This window comes from Mytilus trossulus, chromosome 1, assembly GCF_036588685.1.
Source record: "Mytilus trossulus isolate FHL-02 chromosome 1, PNRI_Mtr1.1.1.hap1, whole genome shotgun sequence".
In the NCBI taxonomy this organism is placed as follows: Eukaryota; Metazoa; Mollusca; class Bivalvia; order Mytilida; family Mytilidae; genus Mytilus; species Mytilus trossulus.
In genome coordinates this window covers 62,302,376-62,330,252 of record NC_086373.1, presented here as the reverse complement: position 1 = coordinate 62,330,252, position 27,877 = coordinate 62,302,376, and the positions used below count along the sequence as shown (strand labels likewise).

The 27,877-nt window shown below is 30.8% G+C and overlaps 1 protein-coding gene across 1 annotated transcript; it reads left to right on the top strand.

Annotated features, from left to right (window-relative positions):
- Positions 1–472: 472 nt before the first annotated feature.
- LOC134709352 (adhesion G protein-coupled receptor L3-like) lies at positions 473–26,228 on the top strand. Its single transcript, XM_063569524.1, has 21 exons — positions 473–575; positions 2,671–2,688; positions 4,801–4,995; positions 5,561–5,623; positions 6,892–7,003; positions 8,080–8,184; positions 8,632–8,704; positions 11,085–11,196; positions 11,674–11,720; positions 12,813–12,930; positions 14,928–15,031; positions 15,688–15,790; positions 17,117–17,270; positions 17,886–17,955; positions 19,349–19,415; positions 20,120–20,205; positions 21,116–21,242; positions 21,977–22,018; positions 23,678–23,767; positions 24,125–24,173; positions 26,129–26,228. Exons 1-21 carry the CDS (start codon positions 573–575, stop codon positions 26,146–26,148), a joined length of 1,758 nt encoding a protein of 585 aa, XP_063425594.1. The 5' UTR covers positions 473–572; the 3' UTR covers positions 26,149–26,228.
- Positions 26,229–27,877: the final 1,649 nt, after the last annotated feature.

The following is a 27,877-nucleotide window of genomic DNA, read 5'->3' as shown; positions in this document are numbered from 1 at the left end:
CGCAATATCGGAACCAAGAGGTTTTTAGTAACGCTCAGTTAATGTTTTCCCACAAACACTCAACTGTAAGATATCTATGAAAAAAACTATTTTATGAATTTTTTACACTTAATCTCTACTTGGTGATTTCTTTTTGTAGATCTTTATATATATAAGAATATAAAACAATGACTTTCCTCTCATTCGGTCAAACCAATTTTTGGTCAACCTGTCTAAATTTTCCTTTATCGGAACAGGACTCATCAGTAAGAGTCTTAATCAATTAAAAAGATAGAAAGCCTTTAAACTTAATTATCTCTTATATGCCTGGTTTAAAAAAAATGTGTTTCAAGGATTTCAGTTTGAATAAAGAGTAGACTTACATCAAACAGATATATCAATGTTATATCACGTTAGAACATAAGTGTCGACTTACATGAAGTGAAATGAATTGGTTATATCAACAGTTTATTTTGCAGATGCCACATTATGTGCACCTGAGACAGACACATACACTTTTGGTACACATAATATGACTTGGAACGCGACAAACGTGGGCCTTACAGCATACTCGCCATGTCCAGAGGGATTTGATGGTAGGATTAACATTACACTTTTGATAAAACATCGTTTCTGACACTTGAGTGCAAAAAAAACTGATGATGTCACTATATGCATAGGTTATTGGAATGAATATGAGCTCTTTCCTCGCATAGAAAATATTTCGCACAGCTCAACATCATTGTGAAATACATTTAAATAGGAAATTGTCTTTTTTTTTGGTAAAACCTTGACCCATTCCAAAATAAATAAATGATATGATCTAAAAATGATGCTATTTAAAAAGGTTTTACAGAGAATTCAATACGTAAGAACAATAAGCAAATATGTCTAAAAAAAGAAGTCAAATACTACCAGAGCATGTAAATACTACTGAATTGGACTACTAGCACAAAGGTTCCTGGTTCGATATCCGTTTGGGATGAAAATTTCAGGAACGCAATTTTCGGCTCTCCCTTGACACCATTTGCGAGTATGGTCTTGAGGAAACGATGATAGTCCTTCGGAAGGGGACGATAAATGGCTGACCCGTGTTAAGAGAGAGCCATATCTCTTGCACGTTAAAGACACCCTTGTAGATTTCGAAAAAGAGTAGGCTAATGCCGCTACAAGGAAGCACTCGCACCCGCAAAGTGGAAAGGGATTAATATAAGTTGCAAAACTTGTTTCCCAATCCACTATAAATAAATATGTTTAAACTAAACTAAATACTACTGAAATCAACACAAGGCCAACACAAAATCAATTTACATAAGGGCTTATATGTAATACAATTGCAGAAAAAATTGAACAAAATGCCGCCAATTAAGATAAAAGCATTACAAATTGAATCAACAGATCAAATTAACAAGAAAGTATGATTTGACAGATCTCTTAGTTACTGAAAGCAAGTCAAAAAGCTAAAAACATTTAATAATAAGAAGAAACATGCACCAGAGACAAAATAAATATATTTATACTACACTCGTTCTATTTGAGCAGTCAAAATGTGTTGACCGTATATCTTTATGTCATATACAGTCAAGGACCAGATATCACTTTTGCTCATGAATATTTAAATAGAAATTGCCGAAATTATGATTAATAATTCAAACGACCTTTTCAACCTGTTCATGTTTCTAATGTACATGTATACAACGATTCAAACTTATTTCCTTTGCATTTTTTAGAGAAAAAAAAACATATTTCGCTTGTTCATATTTTTGGTTTGCGAACTATAAATCATTATGTTTTATGCTTAATATTGTTGATATTTTAGTTCATTCTTAAACAAATTCGTTCACCATCGATTGCTGATTTCGATGTACATTTCATTGTGTTGTATATTTCCCCGTCTGCATGATATGAGGCCTTTTTATAAAAGGGGGAAGTTTCCCAATATCTAAATCAAATGATAACATTTACACATGAAACAACAATTGAAAAGGATTTTTTTTTAGATTGGAGTATAGAGACAATAATAGTGCATTGACTTGACATATCTACGATATAAGGATTCTGCCCGAAACGGGAAAAAAGCTCGACAGAGCCTTGTATTTCCTGTTTCTAAGCCTCATCCTTATATCGTTGATATGTCATGTCAATGCACTATTATTGTCTATCTATACATGTCTATAAATAGTTAGCTGACATTTCATTCAAGAGTAATGATGTTGATTCGCATATTGCTCCCATTCATTCATCAGACGATTTTTCAAGTTAAAAATTTCTATTCTCCTTTAGTTGATATTTACCAGATGTATTTACAATCATACTATGTTTGTGTTTAAAATTGAAATTTGGCGTTACCTCTGATCTAGTGTTTTAATTACATTTTTTATTGATATACTATGAAAATACAGAAAGATTTATCAGGTGCTTAATGTGTTTATTCCTATTATTTAATTACTGCATAAATGGTGTTCATTATTTCTGCATGTACTTCAATATTGCTTACCTCTTCCTTAGGAGCTGGTGTTTTTGTTGCTTTATATATTTCAATTATGTATACACACTAACACATGCACGAACACATACACTATTGTATATATGTATTGCCCTGTAAGAACAGCTGTCTGTTCATTTACAACACCAATCCTTTGGTTAAAATTTGATGTTTTTATACTTGATCGTAAGGTGTATTTTTTATAGGAGTGGTTTCACGCAAATGTAAGTTGAAAGCTAGTTCCGGGGTGTGGGAAAAATCAAATGTAACTGACTGTACAAGACTTGATAAACCAGGTAAGGTTGTAACTAGATATTTTTATGAATGTCATCCTGTCGGGCAGACCAATCACAATGATAAATAAAAGGACAATGCATCGAATTTACATCAAGTTATTAAAGACAATGTTTAAGTTTTAATGCTCAGATTCTATTATTTGCCTGTAAAAATAAATCTAATAAAACATCTTGCCACACTACTGTTAATTCCTGTCTCGTTTTTACGTACGTGACATCATCGAAGATACATTTAAATGAAATTCATCTGTACAAGATAATTATGATAAGGCATACAGTACAATAAATCAAATAACACATAGCTGAGAGGGTGATAAATCAGATTGGTACCCTCGAAGAAGCATTGTCAACCGCGGCTTCGTCGGCATTTCAATTGGAACCAATTGTGCTCCTCTTCTTGCCGACTTGTTTCTTTATTATTATGCGGCTGACTTCAAACAGGAACTTCTTAGGATGAAAAATAAGAAGCTAGCAAAATCTTTAAACTTTACTTTCCGCTATATAGATAATGTTCTCTCACTAGATAGTCCAAAATTTGGTGACCATGTTGAACGCATCTATCCCATCTAACTAGAGGTAAAGTATACAACAGATACAGTAAAGTCTGCCTCATACCTTGACTTAAGGGAGCACAATACAAAGATTTTAAACCTCTAATTTCACAGTTTTAAAATGCTGTAGTTTCTTTTTATAATGCTTGAAAATTTATAAAAGTGGTATTTATGGATAGTTAAAAGGTTACTCTTTCAAATTAATGCAATGTTAGTATTATACAACAATTGTGTAATCAATTATAATGTTATCTGTGTCTGCAAACTTTTACAACAAATTTCTACTTTTATTTGAAATAAGCTTCTTCATTGATATCCCGACAGGGTTGATTCTTATGTATCTTGTTCCTATAGCCATTATCTACAAAAGGATGGCTCAGATTTTAGATAGAATGTATGGATAAAATTTTACGCATAATCAAATATTATCCACTTTTATGTGGTAAGGATGTTTACACTAATTAAAGAATTATGAAAGAATAGAACACGAAAGCGATAACTTGAGACATCCTTTTGTAGCTCCTGCTGTATTGATGATGATTTTGTTAAAAATTTCTGTATAGTTACAGAGATGATAGAGGTAAATTCATTCAAGTGAACTGACCAACATTTTGTTATTATGCATAATAACTGATTACATAATGATTGCATAACAAAAATATTACATTCTCTAAAAAAATATCTTTTGTCTATCTATATATACCTATTAAATTATTTATAGGCAGTCTTAAAAAAGTAACATCATTTTAAAGGTGAGCGATTCGAAGTAAAAAAATCTTTGTATTGTGCTACCTTTCATTTAGAAATTGACGATGAGGGTCGATGGTAAACAAAAGTTAACAAAAAACGAGATGATTTCATCTTGTTACTATTATTTATCATTTTAAGCCATGGCGTCGTCAGTTTATTTTTAATTTATGAGTTAAACTGTGTCTCGGCTATCTTTCGCCCCACTCAGATAATCATTTTTTTACAGAGGCACAGAACTAAAATATACACTTAAACAAACCTACCACCATGTTCAAAATTATTCTAACATTTTTCTGTTTGGTTGGGTTGTAGTATCATTGACAAATACTTAATATGTCCTTTTATATACTTTTTAAATGATAATGTATTATAAATGAATTAGCATTTAAAAAGCAATAATTTAAAAGAAGGCAGAACAAACATTAAGATGTTTCTTTACCATATATCAGGCGAAATTGGCTAGTTTGTGTGAATTATTTTAGTGCAACTATAGAAGTCCTGCCAGAAAAACCAAATTAATCCCTCCCCTCCCCCCCCAAAAAAACACAACAAAAAACCCCAAAAAAAATCAAGAACTTGAAGTGTAGGATACCCCCAAGGTCTATCATTGAAAATTGTTCCCACCTTGAATAGGATGTATAATTTGCCTGATTCTTTTTCTATGCTCAACCCTTTCACTTATAGTTTTATCAATATCTGGTTATTCAAACTGGTACCTACTTATTATTTTATTTTTTAGTTGGAACAAATTAATGATGGATTTCAAAATGTGTCAAACGAAGAAATCCTTGAAATATTTTCGAATACGATAGATTCTCTGAACAACCAGTCGTCTTTGATAGCAGGAGATATTAACAGTGGAGTTATTATCCTTGAGAAATCCACTGATATTTTCTCATCGCAAAACCGCAATATTTCATTTGCAGAAACAGAGGTTAGCATGTTAAGTTAGTCAAAAGATAGTAACTACATATTTAGAAATATATTAGAGTTATTATAACCATTATATCGTTATCTTAATTAAGCCATATTCCCTTATCAGTTTTGTATACAGAAATATTTTAGGGCTTTTATTAACATATAGTTTACACAGTCTTTTGTTTATGACCATTGGATAAAATGTAATTGCAAATATACTACGGATGTTGGTGAAAGTGTGCCCATGAATCCGGTATTTTTTTGCAAGGTTATTATTTACATTTTGTATACACAGCTAATGTAAGAACACAAAGGCATAATGTAAAAAATACCAGAGGAACACTCAAACTTTAAAAAATGACATCATGGCTAACAAAGAAAAGGACTAACTGACAAACAATAGTACACGAAACACAACATAGATAACTAAAGACTATGCAACACCAACCCCACCAAAAATAAGGTTATTAGATCCTGTTCAACATGGCCATCCGCGGCGTTGCTCATATTAGTTCAAACACGGTAATAAGTATAATTCGATAGGTCAGGCTCTATATGATTTTGTTTTTCTCAAATTTCAGGCTTTCCTATCAGCTGCAAATAGCTTATTGTCAAGTCAAACAGCAACAGATTTGTGGCAAGAGGTATCTTTTGAAAATGGTCTACTCCTTCAAGTATTGAGCAATAAAGTCATAATCAATTCCTAAGAATCGATTAAATGAAAAAAAATCAGAAAGCTGAGAAAATTCAAAACAAACAAATATAATTAATTATATTAACAAAAGGAAACAATCAGTGTCAACGTTTCATTTGTACGTATCAATGCAGATGAAGAAAGATGTGAGATGATATAAAAGGGTCAATACAAAAAACTAATTTTAGACATAAACAAGATCATTGCCGAAGAAAATTTTCCGAGCACGAAAAAATATGTATGTTTTAGTTTTTGTCTCGAAAAATCATTTCTTAGATCAAGTTAGATCACTTTGTTTTAAACAATTTTTTATAGAATTAAATTTTCAAGGGAGAATTCTTCAACATGATTATTGAAGATATTTGAAGTTGAATAAATATTCACAATTGAGAAAAAATACGTTTTCAGATCCGCACGATTTTGCAGCTGCAATTGTCAAAATGGCCGTCGTAACCGTGGAAACACAAAAAATGTCAAAATTTTTAAAATGTGCTAAACTTAATACAACTCTTTAAAAAATATAATTTGCAAGTGTAGATGCACTCTTTGACTTTGGAATTTTCTAAATAGCCGCCTGGCAATGGGGGAAGGGTGCCATCCGCTATTGCTTGCAGTGGCAAATCTAGTGTTTTAAGTGTGTCTGTTTTGATAAAATCATCAAATGTATCATCTGATAAAGTAATGTTAAATATAAATTTTTGTCAGTAAGGCGTCACTGCCTGTAAGGTGTGAAAGGAAAAAAAAAGTCTTAATGATATTAGCCTGATACTTTTTTTGCACCAGATGTGCATTTCGCCTAAAATAGACTCAACAGTGACACACGAATCAAAAACGTTAGAAAGACAAATAACGTACGAAGTTGGGGAGCATTAAGGACCAAAATACCTGAAAGGTCTAACAAATACAGTTAAAGGTTATCTATTTGTGTTCGTAGAAATTCATTAGTATTTCGTACAGTTCAAAGAAGTCGTGAACGATATATGATCCCTATTTCTAGATGTCGATTAGATGTACAATGCAGTCTCATTATTATATTCTTAAGTTGGGCAAGAAAACAGTCAAAAGACAATTATATATAGTAGTATACTAAAGATATGGATTTTTAAAATACATGTGTCTTTGTGAATCTTCAGTTGTGTTTCTATTTGTCCTTCTAATAAACGCTGGAACACATTAAATCTTCGTTCTTCGTTTTCAATAAGAATTCTTCTTTTGCAGGTTGGAGATAATGACGCTGCTAAAGTATTGAACATAACATCAACATTTGCTGGTGTCACATTTGAATCACATCAAAACAATACACCATTGAAAATTTCAAAACCGTCTATAGGTAATTTATATATATGTATGCCCTTAATGATTTCGAATCAAATTTATTACTTGCTTGTCGTAGATTGAAAGCTAACATAAAGGCATTTGGACTAAAATCTTAAATAAGAGAATACAGATTTGGATCATGAGATCTGTATTTAAATGTTTTGCGATTGATATGAACTTTTGATCTATAAAAGAGGGACGAAAGATACCAAAGGGACAGTCAAACTCATAAATCTAAAACAAATTGGCAACGCCATGGCTAAAAATGAAAATGAAAACAACAATACACATGACACAACATAAACTAAAGAATAAACAACACGAACATTATAACCTTAGTCAAGCGAATATGAAAGTCAAGTATACCCAAAAGCCAAAGAATTGATTATTTGTTCAGAAAATCTTGAAAACATTTTCACTAAAACATACATGGCTTATATATTTTTCAGATGCGATTAAATTTGTATCAATTGAAAGATAACGTTAACCTTTTGTGAATACTGAGGGAGTAAATATGAATACAAAGTTCGAATACCAAATTTCGTATCAACGTTATCTAAGACATTGTTGAAAATAAAACAATTTGCACTTGCCTATTTACATCGGTGATCACTTGTAATGGAATTGTTGAGCTACATCGTCCAATAAATATGCGAACCGACATTAATTATATAAGACAGATCACACTTACAATATAACAATTACAGTATCTTTATTTTTATTTGTACTTTATCTAACATAATTTTTGAGCATCAGGTTTTACAGTAAATAATAAAATAGAGGCAAACTTCCTTCTAAATGTATGTTATAAGAATTCCAAGTAAACCAAAATACAATAAAAAATGTCGTACCTAAGTCACTCATATTTCTTCCAGGCACTTTTTCAAAGGTTTCAGAAGATCCGTGTATGTGTCGTAACCTACTTCAAGCTACATAATTTTTAAACTTTGTTTCACTTCGATGTCCACCATCAATCAGTTCCTTCAAACAATAGAGGGAAATTAAATCGATTTCAGTCTTTTCATTAAGATTAAGGTTGAATACATAACGAGTATTTGCAATTTTTGTAAGTCATTTGCACTTTTTTAGATGTAGAAATTAACAAATACAACGAAGGAGACATCGCTTTCCGATTGTTTGATCAAACACGTGGTAAGGACGACCGTCTTTTCTTAGCAAAGGAGAGTTTGAGAGGTAAATATTTTTGAAAATTTTGTGTCGTAAGGTAATAACGCATAAACATGTCACTCCATATTTTATTTCAATCGGAAAAACTCAAATGAAGATAATCTATAACTACTGCCCAATCGTAATCACCATTTTTCGTAAATCGTTGAATCGTACTAATTAATTGTAGAAAACATATTCCAAAAATGAATCTTCAAGCTCTAAACTAAGATATACATGTAGTAGCATTTTCAGAGAAAAAAAAACATATTTGCATTTATACCAATAATTTGTAAAATGTTTTATAAACTTCGAGAGTAAGACAATTAGAGAAACCAAATTACTTGAGAAAAAAAGGGAAACTAACTTACATGAGCACATAATAATTTATTTTTTAAATACAATACAAATTAGCGTAGATCGAATTAGAGTTTTTAACGATCGCGTTACATACCATATATGTGCATTTTTTAGAAGATGCAAATACAACAGGATACATTGCGATTCATTATAGTACAATAGCACAGTTATTGCCAAGAAAAACAAGGTAATATAAGTGTATTCAAATAATGTAATCCTATGAAACCATACAAAAACGTTTATTTTAATTTTTTATTAAGTTATATTAGGCTTTCAAAAAGACCATGTTCCTGTGCTGTTATTGACGTTACGGTATGCACTATTGTATGAGGAACAGTAACCGATGTTAAGTTTACACAACTAGATTTATATCGAGTATGATAAAAGTCCACAATGTCTTGATTTTTCATTAGTATGTTTAGAATTGATTATTATTTATCATTTTGTTGTGTAGCTGTTAAAACAACTATATTTATTTTAAAAGCTTATCCTAAACAGATTTTCACCTTTTCTGTAATGTATGGTTTATAAAATACAAACGAACTAGCCATATGTTGTGTGCCTGTCAAAGACGTATATAATGGAGATATAGACGATGTTCTTTCACTGAATAATTCAAAATATGAAAAATATTTTACCCGTGACCGAACAACACTGATAATGAACTCATGCGCTACGCGCGTTCGTGAGTTAATGTGTTGTTAGGTCATTCCATGAATATTTTTATCTATATTAATTCTTCGATTAGTTATTCTATAAATGATATTTAACTCTTTGCCCCGACAAAAGATTATCTGTTCCATCTGAATTCCAAGAAAAACGGTGATTTTAACCTTGATTTATGGATAGATGTACCTCTTAATTGTATGCCACTTGCATATAATTCAATTAATATGGCAACAATGTGTTTCAGCAGTAAAATTTATGTTATATATAGATTCAACCACTGCATCGAGATTTATACGATATTTCTCTACTCGAGACAGTTTAATTTTCCAATTTAACACAAAAGGCTCGTCGAGCGTTTTATATATTAATAATTATCTTTCGAGAGTGGTTAACTATTGTATTGCACGAGATGTGGTGGTGGAATATGTCTCTCTAATGATTAAGACGATAGGCAGGGAATCTTGAAATCATTCTTTTTGGACGAGTTGCAAACAGAAGTGTTCTTTCTACGTGACGTCATCAGGCATGGTCGCATTTTTTCATGTCGATACAATAAGATTTTCAGCGGAAGCAACACAATTTGACCAATGAACAACTGAGATCAAACGACGTTGATTAAATAAAAATAATCAACAGGTCAGGAAAGGGATAAATCGAGTAAGAATTATATTAATATAGATTCTACCACTGCACCAAGTGTAATACGATAGCTCCCCTAGCGTTTTGAACACTTAAAATTTAACTGTCGAGATTGGATAAATATTGTATTGCACGATATTTTGTCCTGAAGTCTGTTTCTTTAATGATTTTAAACCGATATGCAGTCACACTATTTCCTTCTTTTGATCTGCAAATCATATGTTCTTTTTATGTGACGTCATCAGAAATGGTCGTCTTTTTCATGCCTCCACAATAGGAAATTCAGAAGAAAGCAAGAACGTTTGACGTCATAATCCAATTTTGACTATGAAGAACTGAGATCAAACAAACCAAACGTTGATTAAATAAAAAGAATTAACAAATCGGAAAAAATATAAACCGAGTACGAATTAGAGAAGTAGTTATCAAAGGTACCAGGATTATAATTTAGTATATACGACTCATCAGTGACGCTCATATCAAAATATAAATAAAGCCAAACAAGTACAAAGTTAATGATCCAAATTCCAAAAAAATGCTTGGCTGGTGATACCCTCGGGGACAAAACGTCCACCAGCAGTAGCATCTTATTCACTATAAAATCAAATAACTACATGTATGTCAACAACATCATTAGCTATAGCTACAGCTATAGCTTCATACTTTCAGTGTTGTCAATTAAACATAAAAACACAGTTTTGAAGATAGGCATTGATGTTTTGTATCATTTGACCTACTTCTAACAGCGGAATAAACTTGTAACTGAAAAAATAAAATCACAAAAGTGCTGAAAATTCAAATTGGAAAGTCCTTTATCAAATGAAAAAATCCAAAACCTAAAACACATCAAACGATTGGATAACAACTGTCATATTCCTGACTAGGTACATGCATTTTCTGATGTAGAAAATTGTGCATTCTTGAAATTGCAGTCACCATCTTATACAGTGTGGCTATGCAATCTATATTTCATTTATAGGCCACTTATAGCAGCATGACTATATCATGTATATATTGGACTTTACCTGTATATACAAGCTGAGGTTGGGGTTAATATGTATGGATGTTTGATACATTTACCATGCAAATTATTAGTTTTTGACTTTATGAGTATGACATAAATAATACCTAAGTCGTTCTATTGAGAGCAGACGTCCATTTATTAAAGAAAAAAGTACTATTTTCAATGATTTAAATGTTAAAGTGATATGTGAGTTTGAAATCTTTTATATATTTTGGGCTAAATTTTCTTTATACAGTGTCAATAATCAGGACATTACAGTACTTACGTCAGTTCTGTCCCTTACAATACCAGGGCTCAACCAGACGCGTTTGAACCCACCATTACATTTATTCTTCAGAAATGATCAGGTAATATACATAATTTCATATTTTAAATAGACCTCATATCTTATAATATATATGTTCTATATCAATTTCATGCGTACGACTCGATTTAATTTATTTACCTTCATCAGGAACGCTCAAAGCGTATACAAGGATTTTAATACAAGTGTCAAAATCCATTTTGAAAAATATTGAAACTTTTATTCAGCATGACTGTACGAGGATTAGACAGAGTGCTAGGTATAATAAATAACGAATTTCATAACATTTCAATCTTGCATTCTTGACGAGTTACATATTTACTCGTTTATTCAATGTTGATAGTATACTTAAATCAAATTAAAAAAAGGTATGATAATAAATTAAATTACATTTAGACCAAAAGACACTTTTTTTTAACATTGCTTAACAAATGATTTATAGTTTCAAAGATTTCTTGTTTGACAAATGACTAGTTCATAATCATGATCCTTATTTGTCGTATACAACTTGTTTTTGCAGAATCACGACAAAGCAGTAAGATGTTCCTATTGGGACTACACGTTAAAGTAAGTCTTAGTTTTTTGGAAGTGCATTTTACACTAAATACAGGTTTAAGCAAAAACACAAATTACAGCAAAAAAACCTACTCAGATATCTCTATCACTGGTATGAGTCAATTAGTCAAAAAAATATTACGTATATCATGTGTCAACTTTCCAAAACTTTACATCACTGTTGTCATTCGTCGCATGAGACAAACATCAACGCAAGTGAAAGTATCAAAAGAAAGAGAATGAAAAAATCTGTAATAAGGTCACATGAGCCATATTAAAATGAAGGATATATATATATGGCATATCAAAATAAAAGGAAAAATATGCAAAGAGTCAACAGGGACCGCAATTTGATAATAATAAAAGTAGGGCCAAAATATTGGAAAACACAAACATTGTTCTATAAAAAAGAAGAAAGCAAAAGAAAATTGAATCACAAAAAAAAAAAAAAAATTCTAAATCGAAGGTCCTTTACAAATGGTAAATCAAGATCTCAAACACATCAAACGAAAAAAAAATCATATCCCTTACATGTTTTTGCGATTGGATTAGGCATTTCTTTATGCATAAAATGGGAGATAAACCTGGTTTAAACAACCAAAATGAATGTATAGATATAATAACACAAAACTACCAAATAATGCAAAAAAAGAAATTAAAACGTGAAAACTGCTTTTAATTTAATAAGCAAACTCATGATGAATGCAGTAGAATGAGTTATGGAATAAGTTACCAAGTTGTTTTATAACCTTTTTAAAGTAATTGTTTATTTACAAATACATTTCTTAGTGATTTCGCCGTACTTTAATCCGCATTTTTGAGTTCGGTTTAAGGTTACAAGTGGAACAATGAAGCTTAGAACACCAAGTCAATGTTAAGCCTGGTGGCATGCAAAGAACCCTTTTTCAATATTCTTCATTTTACATTGTGTCTCCGTTTTTCGGTAATTTGACTTCCCAATTTGACTTTTGATTTAAAATAAACATAACCATTATATGGTTTTTATACTATTTTGTGATTGAATGCATTTTGTAAAAACAAAACCGTCTATAAACTTTAATCGATCTTAATTTTAGAAATAAAATACAATTGTTTATTTTGAAGGAAGACTGGTTTCTGGTCATCAAGCGGATTAAAGACTGTTCACCAGAATAGTACCTATACAGAATGTACAAGTACTCATTTGACCAACTTTGCTGTTCTGTTGAGTTTATATGAAATAGTATGTAGTCATTGATAAGAACTAATATCGAATGATAAATACCTTAGTGAAATATTGGTGATGGTTAGAATAGGAAGTACAACTAGATTTGTAATTGCCAGCAATAACGGATGGCACCCTTCCCCAATTGCCAGGACAACAGCAGCCATTTTTGAAATTCCAAAGTCAAAGAGCACTTCAGCACATGCTATTCACCATTTTTGTTAAGTTTAAGAAAGATTGGATCATTTTGAAAATTTTGAAAATTTTCACATTTTACCCGTTTCCATTGCAACGGCAGCCATCTTGACCATTCCAAAGTCAGAGGGACAACTTCTCATGGTGGTCAACATTATACCATAGTTCAATCAATTTTGGTCCATTCTATTCCAAGAACTGCTCCGGACAAAAATAGTGGAAGAAAAATAATAACTAGAATTGCCATTGCAAGCAATAGCGGATGTCACCCTTCCCCAAATTGCCACTAAGCGGCAGCCATTTTAAAATTGTCGAACAGTGAATGCACATATATGCATGGCAATACATGTTTCTGTAAATTTTCAGTACATTCAGAGCATTTTGAATAACTTGAAATTCTGCTGTTTCCATGGCAACGGCAGCCATTTTGAAAATTTCAAGTCAAAAGTCTCATCTTTACCTGCCAGTTAACAATAGTATCAAGTTTCATTAAGTTTGGAGGATTTAAAAAAATTTTGACATTTCTGCAGTTTCCATGGCAACGGTAGCCATTTTGGAAATTCCAACTCCAAAAGTCTCATCCAGACTTGCCAGTCACCAATCATATTACGTTTCATCAATTTTGGAGCATTTTGAAATTTTTGAAATATTTGATCCTGTATCCATGGTAACATAGTAGTTTCAATGATTGTCAAAATCATACAAAACCTGTATATAGTGGACAACTATATTGTGTAAAAATTTTATGCTTTCATGTTCAAGCATACCAAAGTTAGTCACCAAACCTTGAAGTTTTTGGACCATTTTGACCTTTTTGCATTGTTTCCATGGAAACAGCAGACATTTTGGAAATTCCAATGCCAAATTCCACATCTACCAAAGTTGCTCATCGTTATGCTAAAGTTTCAAAAAAATTGGAGCATTTTCATATTTTTGGAATTTTTGGGGTAGTTTCCATGGCAACATAGTGGTTCCAATGATTGCCAAAATCATCCCAAACCAGTGTATGGCTGGCACCTACATTGTATTAAAATATGATGATTCTGAGTTCAAGCATCTCCAAATTATTCACAAAAACCAAAAACTGGAATTTTTCACAATTGTTCTGTTTCCATGGAAACGGCAGCCATTTTTTATGGTCTTAGACCCACCTGCAACCAGAAATTTTTAGTTCCTCCCTATGCTGAACTATCATTAAGATTGGTTCCATTTCACTCCAAAAAAGCTGACGGACAAAAAAAGGTGGAAGAATAATAATAATAACAAAGAAACATAAGAAAAGCAATATGTCACCCGACATTGTCGATCGGGTGACATAATAAAAAAAAAAAGAAAAAAAAAGAAACGTAGAATAACAATATGTCACCCCAACTCCGTTGAGGGTGCCATAATAATTGCAAAACTATATGTTGTTAAAAAGTTGTAACATTTTTGTTTAACAAATTAATATAAAGTCAGTTACATTTCAGTTGTTATTTTATTATAGAGCATATTTTACATTATTTAGTTCGTTATATTATATATTGTCTAAGGATAACAGAGAAACAGCGCTTTGAACTAATTTGTATTCATCAGATTTAGATAAGTTTGATGACGTTTGTTTCTTTTTGATTGATAGTTGCAATTGTAGAGGAAAAGAACGTTCAATTTGAATACCGTTTTATATGAAAACAAGCAATATCTGTGATCCAGAAAAATCTATTTTCCTCGAATCTTGTATTTTAGAATTCAATATGAAATATTTAGTTCAAACAAAGCGAAGCAGACTATAAAGCATTTGTAATTCAGGGTTAATTATGACATATGATTTTTTTTTGCAGCCAGAAAATCATAACGAGGTTCTTGCTGTTATTACGCAAATTGGTTGTTCGATATCCATTGCTGCTCTTGTCCTTTTGTTAATAATATACTTTATTGAGTGGAGGTAATGTAATAACATTTATCGATACTAGTATTTTTTCTTCTATTCAGAACAACTAAATTGCTGACAGAAAATCTTTATTAACGTTTAGTTTGCCCCCTTACAGAAGCATTACATGGGGAAAACAATCTTATATTAAAGGAAATATCCAGAATATCACTAGAATGTCACGAATCTCTCTAAGCAGTCCAATTTGACATACATGGTATCATCTGTTTAGATGATCATATACATGTATTTTAAAGTTAGAAAATTTAGAAAATTTTGAACCGTAATTATTACACAAGTTGTTAATTTAAACCCTAATTTATCAAGTGATCTCACAGTTTGCTGGTAAATCAATAATAAGGGCTGTTTATATAAAAAATAAAACACAAATAGACCATCTGATCAATCGATTTGATTTTTTTGTCATCATATTGATATTTTAAAACACCCGGTGAGGCCTTTATGAACTTGTTCGATGCACTAATTTGACAAAAAAACGCTAGTATTTTACAGTTACAAAAGAGGGACGAAAGATACAATTTGCATTTTGTTTTTAAAATGAAACCAATTAACACCGCATGCTCTCCAAACAGATTAGAGCGACATTGGCACTGTTACTTCTAGTTTCATGACTTATGTTGTCACCTATAATTGTTGTTGTTATTTTGCAGACTTCTACCATCTGACAAATCCAAAATTCTAGTTACAATGGCTGCAGTTTTCCTCCTCGCGTATGTGGTATTTTTAGCTGGAATAGAGGGAACAGAGAATAAGGTGATTGTTAACTTCGATCGATCTATTTCTTGCAAAATGACAAAAAGAAAAACACATATGCAAATGGCGTGTTTATTCATTTTTTAGTTTATAAAAGTAAAGTGATGTTTTTTTGGCATCATCTTACCGTGCTTCTATTTCACTACTCATTCACTTTGCCCGTGTCTGTTGTGATGTTTTAGATTTCAACGAACGTTACATATGTATAACTGGTAAATTAGTCAGGGATTTCGTTATCACAAATTACTTAAAACTCAGTTCTTCAATAGATTTAAAGATTTGATTTTAAAATTCTGTTGACCTTGTAGAAAACATCAAACGGGATAGTAAATCCTCATTTTTACGGAGCTGTTGTTTACAGTGCTGGAAATTAAGAATTGATTCTTTGAATAAACTTATTCTTACAAGTTACCAATTCAGCACTGTCATCACATCATTAGAATTTTGTTTTTTATTGTTATTAGTATTTATTCTGTAAAGTGTAAATAAGAAGTAAGCAAAATATTATTTTTACATAGATATGAACTTTCATGTATCAAAATCAAACGACTCCTACCTAGCACTGCACAAGGTCATGTTTTTACGTCTTTACACTAAATCCATTGAATGCTGTATGTGTTCTGATTGCTCATTTACTTTTGGATCCATGATTTTTTAAAGTTATTTAGTTGTTATCGGCTTTGAACTAAATGTCTTTTTGTTGGTGGGATGCACAATTACACGGTCATGTCCACGTGTTTTTGTTATACGCATTTCTTTTTGTATCCATTTGATGATTTCAGCCGTTTTTAGATCTGTCTTTTGTTGCACTAGTACCGTTACACCACTGTCCAAGGTTACGGGGAGGGTTGTGATCTTCCCTTACACATTTTATGTCGCCATATTCTGTATGTACCTGTCAGTCCTAAGTCAAGAGGCTGTAATTCAGTGGTTGTCGTTTGTTGCTTTGTTACATATTTCTTTTTCAAACTTTAATTAGGCCGTAAGTTTTGTCGTTTATGACATTTAATATTTGTGATTTCGGGGCTTTTTATAGCTGTCTATGCAGTATGGGATTTGCTCATTGTTGAAGGTGACCTAAAACTGTTAATGTCTATGTCATTTGGTCTTTTTTTAAAGAGTTGTCTAATTGGCAATCATACCACATCTTCTGTTTTGATATAGATCTTCAATTACTAAATGTATGTTTAAAAATTCAATAAAACAAATAAAATAAGGAGAAAAAACCAAGTTTACTTGATTTTGTAAATGATACTGTTGTATTTGATGTCGTTACAAATTTTGCATTATAAAAAAATATTATAAACTCTTGTAAAATCATTACAGGTAGCATGCAAAGTAGTCGCCATTGTCCTTCATTTCCTATTTTTAGTGGGTATACATATGATGGTTGCAGAAGGCATTGTGCACGGGAAAATGCTTGCCACAGTATCAACCGAACAGCGTTCAATATCACCGATTCTAATTCCAATTGGTTGGGGTGAGAAGTTCTGGTTGTTTTGAAAAATGATTGTATACCTTAAAACGTGGAATTGTTATTGCACTCTTCTTTTAATTTTAATATTAAATATATATTTTCTAAACATTAAATAACCTGCCATCTCCATATTTGTATATTTAAGATGAGACAAATACGAATGAAGCATTAAAGTCAGTTGATATAACAAATCCCTGTTCAAACAGCGAAACAACAATGACCAACCAATAAAGCAAACATTCTTTCTCTATCTGTTACCATATAATGAGGAGTACTAGCCATAAGTAACACAACGTATGCTTCAGTTAAATAAGAATCTGGTGTCATCTTGCAGTTTTTTTAAAACTTAAACTCCTACCACCAATGCAGTAGTTTACTCATATATGAATAAAGGGAGACAATGCTGATGAGTAGTTGCTGCCATAGATCAATACACAAACTGAAATTCTGAATATCGGACACTTTAAAAAAAAAAATACACACAGTATATTTTTAATATTTTATTTTTTTATTTTTTAAAAGTGTAAGGAGGTGGATCACAGACATGACCCATTTTCTGCTGTTGCTTTGTTCATGTATATAATTACAATAAAATGTATGCCGTGTCTTTTCCTACAGGAATACCAGTGCTCATTGTTGCTATATCGATGGCAATAACAAAACTAGAAGGATACGGCGATGGAAAATAGTGAGTAGCTATAAAACACATATTATGAAATTTTTTTAACAACAGAATTGTATGAAATTCATATGCACTACAACAAGGCGCCAAAATTAGTTTAAATGTGTCAAAGGAACGAATATTTATTCAATCATACAAACAAAAAAAGTTGCTATCCTTTAAATATATGTATAGGCTCCTAACGGTTTTATTTAAGGTTGAATTTGAAATTGAAATATTTCAGAATACCAGGTTTGTTTTTAACTAATTTGTACTATTAAAATAGACAATATTTGAAACCTGTATCTATACGTTTGTTGGTATGTTGTGTAATTGGGTTCGCTCTTTGATTCACGTTCGTCTAATAGCCGGTTTTAAAGTCAAGATACGATATTTAGAATAATAAAAGCGTTGGAATTTTGATCTTTTTCATTCATGTGCGTGTAGTGCTATATCTTCAAACTGTCTTGTTATCTGGGTAGTGCTATATCTTCATACTGTCTTGGTATCTGGGTAGTGCTATATCTTCACACTGTCTTGTTATCTGGGTAGTGATATATCTTCATACTGTCTTGTTATCTGGGTAGTGCTATATCTTCATACTGTCTTGTTATCTGGGTAGTGCTATATCTTCATACTGTCTTGTTATCTGGATAGTGCTATATCTTATACTGTCTTATTATTTTGGTAGTGCTATAACTTCATACTGTCTTGTTATCTGGCTATATAACTACCGTTCGTGTAAAAGTTCCAAATAAAAAAAACCACACAACCTGTTCACATGAATATTTTACAAAGAATTAATTATTAACAATTTCCTAAGTAACAAATATAAGATAAAATCACTAGGCAAATGTCTAAACTCAAAATCAGACTTTTACACTTTTCAACTTTAGCAATCAAATATTGTTGATAATATTTCCTATACAACATTTTAAGCCTTACAAGAAGTAATCTCTGATTTCAAAATCTTCAAAAAATAACAGAAAAAAAGTCACATTTAGCAACTTCATTACAAAAATAGACAAAGATTTAAAATTCATATACATATTTCCGATATTCTTGATACTGTAAATAAAATCATTTATAGATACAAGGATTAGTTGATAATTGCTCTCTCAAATCCTATACTGGAACCTCACAAAACAAATGAATTGTTCCTCTTTCTCATTATAGTATGAGTGGTACACAAATCACAGTAAAGGGAGATTTGAATTTCTTTCAATTACTTAAAATTATTCTCGTGTAAGAATCGGTTAGAATATATACATTCATACATTCACTGTTCAGGATGTCTGTCAAAGTATTAGCACATTATTAGTGCTGTATATGCATAAGTAGTTTTTGTTTGTTCATTTGTATCGAAAGAACAATCAATTAAATTTTGAAAAGAAATATGAAATTTGTGTAATTTTTACAGTTGTTGGTTATCAACAAGTAATGGTCTAATTTGGGCGTTTTTCGTCCCCTGTGCAGTAGCAGTTGTTGTAAGTAGGTTAATTATCATGTGCAATATAGTATCAACAATTAAGCTATAGATTAATGGCCAAATCATGAATTCATTAGTTGCATGTTATTGTCATCTGAAAATAAAATACTTCATTTAGATTGTTTCTCATGTAAATACTTATTAACCGAAGACATATATTTTCATCATGAAAACTATCAAGATAACAAAGAAGATGGTATTTACACATCTTATAGGCCACGATGTTTTGTCATTTAAATTTGAAAATTTAAAATGTTCAAAAACGTACTTTTAAAGATCTACCATGCATTAAAAAGAAGAGGCAAAACATATTAAAAAGAAAGTCAAAATTGTTATCAGTCGAAAACTAAATGATTTTGTCATTGCCAAAAACACGTTACAGAAGACTGAGCAACACGACGCCATCACAAACCGGAGTTGATATCCAGTGCTCTGTATTAGTAAATCGATCTTGCTCTACACGTTTCCTCGCATTTATTTAAAAAAGAATAACCATTTTTTTTTAAAATCAGCTTTATTAGAAAAAGCACGTGGATAAAACATTGTTAAAGCTTACAAGAAAAAAAACCAGTTACAAGCAAAATAATTCTAAGTATAAAAAAATATTGACTGCACAAAACTGTCTTCCGCCTAGTAACGTGTTGAGTTATTTCAAATTTTGGATCATGCTGAAAAATAATCAAATTATATTCTTTCCTCAAGACCAACTTTGTGATCTTTGTATTCGTTGTGAAGAAGCTTTTCTCTATACAAGTTGTAAAAAAGAAAACAAAACTACAGCAATTCATGTAAGTATTATCTTATGAGTTAATATTATTTATAGTTAAAAGTGAATTTCTATACTTAATATATTTATTATTGCTCAGAGGTCAAGGTTCCTGATTGATTGCATTAAAAAAAAACCGATTAAGATTTTAATACAAAAAATGTGTATTCCACAATTCACGTCTTTTCAATTATACTCTGGACCAAAACATTTGAAAATCAACAGCATGATTTCGTTTCGGTGTAATAACTTTAAAACTGTACAACTGGTGCTTTAGAAATATAAAAAATAAGATCAGGTTCTGTATTGACGATTGTTCACTTTTGTCATTAAACCAGGTGTAACCCACCATTTTTTACACGAGTAAATGCCTGTACCACGTCGGGAATATGACAGTTGTTATTCATTCGTTTGATTTGATTTTACATTTTAGTAGGGACTTTCCTTTTTAATTTTCCTAGGACCTCGATATTTTTCAGTACAAATTGCCTATAATTGCTTGCAAAGTCATTCTAACTGTTTCTGCAGTACGACTTAATCTACTGAAAATATAAAAAAGGAGATGTGGTATGATTGTCTATGAGACAACTTTCCACAAAAGACCAAAATGAAATTAACCAATATTTATCAAATTGTTTCTTTATGACAACTCGGTAATTTTTTCTTTGTGTTTATACAAAAATGGGAAATGAATGGTAGGAAGGGCGTTTCAAATTTGAGAAATATTTGCTGCGGCAGAAAATTTGAAATGATTTCTTTAAGTGTATTGAATAAATTACCCTCTTAAATTATTTTATCAAATAGAGATGTTTGATGAATATTTTGTACGTAAAACATTTATAAAGAAAAAAAATTCTTTGCATATTTGTTTCTCATCTTATTTAAGAAATATGTAGATGGAAAAAAATATTTTTATTTTTTTTTTTTTGTAGAAGTGGATTGCGATGTTTTTCAGTGTTAGCACCCCTTTTTGGGTTAACATGGACTCTAGGATTCTTCTCTTTAAATGAAGATACAATCGTTTTTAGTTATTTATTTGTTATCATCAATTCATTACAGGTACGTTTATGTGTATAAATTACAACTGTTGTACCTTTGAATATAAGACTTGATAAGTATTGGAATAAATTGAGAGAAAATAACGCAACTACTAAATGAACACACCACACTTTAGACCGAATTGCAATACAACAGGGTGATGAAAGACATACAAAGGGAAATTGAAACAACAAATCGAAACCAAAACCGAAACCCAACAGCCAGAGTCGACATTTTCTTTCTACACTATTAATTTTTGTTATCACAACCATGTTACAAATAGAAGTAAATTGAAGATATTAATATTGATAAACGTACTATCAAATGTAAAAATGCAATACAAAGTTTCAGTTTGTTTTCAACTTTCATGCTTATATGTGCCTATCCTGGAACTATGCAAACAATTACATAGATAATCAAAATTAAAGCTAACAAGAACAAAGATTTGTTAATATCTGTTCAAAAATGCTCGAGGTACATTAATGACATTTTAAAGTTGTTTCTCAAATTTTGTTATTGCATTGAAAAAAGTTGTTGTGAATAGCAATAATCTCTTCTAGAATAACTATATTACATGACGCAACAATCGTATTTTATCTAATTTTGTATTTTTAATAAGATAATATATTGGCTAGTATAATATACCAACTAATACTAGGGTATCCTTTGAAATAAATATATATGAAAACCAATTTTTTTCCGTATATATATATTTAAAAGTTTAATTCTACTGCAATATCATCATATAATTTCAGGGATTACTGATATTCATTGTACATGGATTATTAAACCCTAAAGTAAGTTTCTCGATGATTTCATTTTCTTTGAATAGTTACACACAACAACCTACATACAATAGACAAACATTTATGTTACTATAATATGAGATCTTTCATACCATACCGATTTAAATCATTTTTTAGTCCAAAAAAATGTATGCCTAATAATTGTCATAATTTTTTTCTTTCAATTGCCTTGGGTTTTTTACATTGATTATTTTACATTTTGTCAGATGGATAGGAGTCTCATTGAAAATCATACCACACTCTAACTTTTATAATCTTGATCTGTTCTGCTTTCACGATATACATTTACCATTAATCCCAATATGTGTAAGGTTACAGTATGTAGTATATGACGAAACACTCCTCTGCAAACTTGTTTCTAGTAGGACTGAGGTTCTATACGTTCCGTTATTGTTGTTGGTAGTTTTTATTATCATTTAAACAGTTTTTCGGCACTCGTAAGCTATGTTTAAATTTGTTTTAACTTCCATTCAAAGTGTTTAACCTATTAAAAGAATAGTTTTCCACAAGTGAGTTTTTCACGAAATCGTTTGTTATTTCGTTTGTGTTTCGTCAAAAATATTTTTAAAGTTAATAATAAAAAATAAATAAAATTGCAATAGATATATCTGAAGATACATGTATTTCTAAGATTAACCTTTTTAACATATCCTTACTTACTTAAGAATAAGTTATACTTGCGTCGTCTCATAGATATAGGAAGATGTGGTCTGAGTGCCAATGAGACAACTCTCCATCCAAATAATAATTTTAAAAGTAAACCATTATAAGTACGGCCTTCAACACGGAGCCTTGGCTCACACCGATCAACAAGCTATAAAAGGCCCCAAAATTACGAGTGTAAAACCATTCAAACGGGAAAACCAACGGTCTAATCTATATAAACAAAACGAGAAACGAGAAACACGTATATATTACATAAACAAACGACAACTACTGTACATCAGATTCCTGACTTAGGACAGGTGCAAAAATTTGCAGCGGGATTAAACGTTTTAAATGGATCCAAACCTTCTCCCTTTTTCTGAAACAATAGCATAACATCACAACATAGAAAAACATACGATAAAATATCAATTGGCAGACTTAACTCAATCAAAAATAGTAAGATTATGTTTGTTTTGTTTTGACCATGTTTAAAAAAATACATAATTGCATTTCACGGGCTATTATATATTTGAATGATACGTTTTAAAATAAGAAATAGACTTTTGATATTTCAAATCAATAATATTTTGTTGTTGTAAAAACATCTATTTAAAGACGAAATCGTAATTGGTTCAAATTTCTAATTTTGTTGAAACTATATGAGCAGCAGCTAGAGTTGACCCCCCAACTATACACTTTTTCCTTTACAGCAAATATTTATTAAAATAGTATCAAACGAATATACAAATGATTTTTCTCATTGAATATTGTTTAGAACACACACCAAAACAAGCCTAAATAATTATAAAGCCGGAATGTTTTGTCTCAAAAGCAAAATGCAAGTTTTTGACCTAAAAAGTAATTTACAAATTTTTTCTTTCTTATAAAATTCTTTGCGCCACATAATTTTCTGACAACAAAATAACATGACTGTGCAGAAAAAAATAAAAGTAAATCTTGATGTTTTTTTTTACTCGAAATCAAAATAATTGTATTTTTCAGATTCAAAGTTCATGGAAACGGAAATTATCTGTATTTCGAAAGAAGGGACACTTCTCAACTACAACCAAAACAACTGAAGAAATCACGTGTGTATGTACATTTGTACATTTAGTATTCTTTTATGCCTTTTTCTTAATCTGCTAAAGAACTCACCCGAATAATTCAGAAGCTATTTATCGCTGATCCACGATTGTTTTGTTAACCTTGCAAGTAGTAGAGATCGGTAACGATGAGGGACTGTATTATTCGGGTTTCTATACAAAATTATTTTAATATGCTTATAAAAAAGAAGACATGTCTGCCTTTTGGTGTTTTCCTGTGCACTAGTATGTTTAAATTTCAGCTTAATTTGTAGGTGTAGTACAATGTACGAATAATATTGACAACACAATAATAAATATGCATGTTACAATGTTTGAATATTGATATTTGTATTTCAACTTGCAGGACAACATTACAGCTGTTGCATGGAAAGAAGGTCATTCAAGTATAGAAGGTAGACTATTAGATGTATATATTTATGAACCAATATAAAAATACAAAAAGGGTGATGAGTAAAGTTTACAAGAAATCACTTAATCACATTTTTTGTTATTTCAATATTGTGTTTGACCAACTACACAATCAATTATATTTCATTTTCTTTCTTTTTTTATCTACACAATGCGTCAATTTCTAAAATCCTTACCATAAAAATATGTGTACTGAAAAAGAATAGATTAATCTTTATATTGCGATTGAAGGACTTTAAAAGATTTTTTTTTTGATTTGCATAGAAATAGAAATTACTTTTGCGTCGGTTGTTCATAAATAATACTAATGATGAAAATGCCTTAACTAAACATTCAACTAAATTCACACCATTTATTTTTATATCAAGGATATAAATGCTCATTGCATACGCTTAAAGAATCAACACAGTTTATTTTATGATTGAATCACAAATAAATACGGCTAATGACAATGCTGTCTTGATTTCCCTATCAGCAATTGCCTTCAATTTGTTAATTTGAACATACATCCGAAAACAAATAATATGTGGTATGATTGTCAAAGTTACACCTTATATAGTTATAGGAAGATGTGAGTGCAAATGAGACAACTCTCCATCCAAATAACAATTTATAAAAGTAAACAATTATGGGTCAACGTACGGCCTTCAACACGGAGCCTTGGCTCACACCGAATAAAAAGCTATAAAGGGCCCCAAAATAACTAGTGTAAAACCATTCAAACGGGAAAACCAACGGTCTAATCTATATAAAAAACGAGAAACACGTATACATTGCATAAAAAAACGACAGTACATCATATTCCTGACTTAGGACAGGTGCAAGCATTTGCAGCGGGATTAAACGTTTTCATGGTACCAAACCTTCTCCATGTTTCTGAAACAATAGCATTACATCACAACATAGAAAACCACATGATAACATATCAATTGGAAGGCTTAACTCAATCAAAAAAACGTAATAAAAACGAATAAATTTGATAACGTCCATATGACGTGGATTTTATTATTATCTCATTGTACGTTTTTTTACAATACGCAAGATTAATATCGTGGAGTCTTTTATTGAATGCACCGACTTGACGCAACAAGAAACCTTTAAAACATAAAAGACAATTTAGAAAACAATTAACTTGTAACATACAGCAACCAACAGCAACCACTGACTTTATACAAGCGCACAGAGAATGTTGCGTAAACGTTTTTCATATTTTAGGAAACGAAACCCTTGATATATTTATTCATTTGTAATATATAACTTAGCTAGATTACTTGTGAGTGTTCTTTAATAACAGGTATTGCGTCATCATCATCAGACAACACCATTGTGTAATAAAGGAACTTAAAATTGATCTTTCATTTCGAGTGAAGTTTAAGTTGTGATTTGTTGCGAGTCAGAGTAATATAGTTATATTAAAAGAAAAAAAGTTTTTTTATAAGTTATTTGTTGAGTCTGTGTATGCATTTTGTGACATGACTTATATCAGATATCACGTTATGCAAAGTAAATGAAGATACGACAACTCCATAAAAAAAAATAAAAGTTTGTACTGTCCCAGGTTAGGGGGAGGTTTGGGATCCCGCTAACATGTTTAACCCCACCACATCATGTATGTTTGTGTCTTTCCCGAGTCAGGAGCCTGTAATTCAGTGGTCATCGTTTGTTTATTTGCTACATACTTGTTTTTCGTTCAATTTTTGTACATAAATTAGGCCGTTCGTTTTCTAGTTTGAATTGTTTTACATTGCCATTTTGGGGCTTTTATAGTGGACTATGCGGTATGGGCTATGCTCATTGGTGAAGGCCGTACGTTGAACTATACCTGTTAATTTCTGCGTTATTTTGGTCTCTTGTGGAGAGTTGTCGTCTCATTGGCAATCACACCACATCTTTTTTTTTAATATTTATTTTATATGAACTTTTCTTCGTCTTTTTGCAGATACTAAGACTGAATCATGACAGAACAACACAGCTTTAACTTCTTGCACGATGTTATTTATTATAGAATTTTATGATATTACTATTTTGGAATACGGAATAATTCATTATTTTAGCTTTTAATTTTGTTATGTATGAATGTTAATATATTTGTAAGTTGATTTTTTCTCGCTGAAAGTGTTCTTAATATGAATATTTGTCCTCAATGGAAATAAGAAAAAGTTCTTGTAACATAGAATTCCTTATTATTTGCTTTTAATTTCTTATTATAGTTTTTTTTTACTTCCTACAATTTACACCTCTAGTGTTATTTTAATTAAAAAAAATGTGTCGAAGAGAAGCCAAAGATATAAATGCTTTGTTCAAAATACAAAATCAAAAACGATTTATTAATTGAATTGCATAAATAACAACTCAATACGACGGAAAACAATCAAGGTAACAGTAGTTCCCGAAGTTTATAACACATCATAATAAACTGAAGACTGAGTTACACGTACTGCATCAAAAACCAATGTAAAAAATAATTTAGAAAAGTGAAAAACAAAAGTAACATTCGAGAAATGACATTACCTTTCTTGTAAATATATCGACTTGCTGATGAAAATTACACAAAAAACACTACCCAGTATAGTTTCACAGTGTTTAGACATTATCATAATCTTATGTGATAACATTCATTGTTCAATGAAGTAGACTCGTGAAAATTAAAACCATGCTATACTGGCAATTATAACAACCATGTCCATCATGTCATACACAACCTGTACCCCACATAAAAAACGGGGATGATATCATGTATTCAAGAAGGTATATAATTCATTCCTGACGTTTCAAAGGAAGGTAAACAAAAAACAAATGCATTTGCTATACGAAGTTACAAGGTTTTATTTTAGATCCATAGGGCTACGGTAGAACATTAATTGAAAATTAATTATTTGTCCTCATGTAAAACTCAATTAAAATTCCTTAAAGTCATATGAAACGAGTGAGTGGTGAAAAATAATGTTTATCCAATTCTTGAACCAAGGCATGTATATATCATAAACTTAGTTCTCTGTGCAGGATTTCATCATTATTTTCGCAAATATATCATATAATCGTCAAATTTTTTTTTCAATGACAGATCCATGCGTATGACGATCACCGAATTTTACGAGGAGGGTTACGCTCGGGTCAATATAAATACGGAAAACATGTCGGCGAATTGCTTCCTGGAAGCGAGCAATTAAAAATAAGTAAACTTCTTCTAAATGTGGACAAATTAAAAAAAGTATATGTTTATAAGTTGTATAGTGAAAACTATTCATTTAGTTATAGAAAACATATGCATACTTTTTTTTAATTTGAGGTTTCTTGTGACTTTAAAGAATAGCTAATCGCAAAATATGAATGGCGATAAAAATGTACAAACAATTAGTTTTTTTAACTAATGTACGTCACGTAGAATGTGTTCTAATATTCAAAATTCTAGACCGGGTAAATATTTTTATTTCGTTTTATTTAATGTTAGTTAATTGCAATGAGCTTCATCGTTTTGTCGGATTGTTTCAATTCAAATTCGCTGGAAATGTCTTGCCGGCATATATGACGTCAAATGAGTATATACACTGATTTATTTTACACATATAAAATGGATTTTTACTTACTATGGAATTAAGGTAATCAACATCAACCTAGGTTACAATTTTTGTTTTTAAAATTGAACGTCCTTTTCTTCTGTATTAAAATCCAATAGTACAGAGTGTAG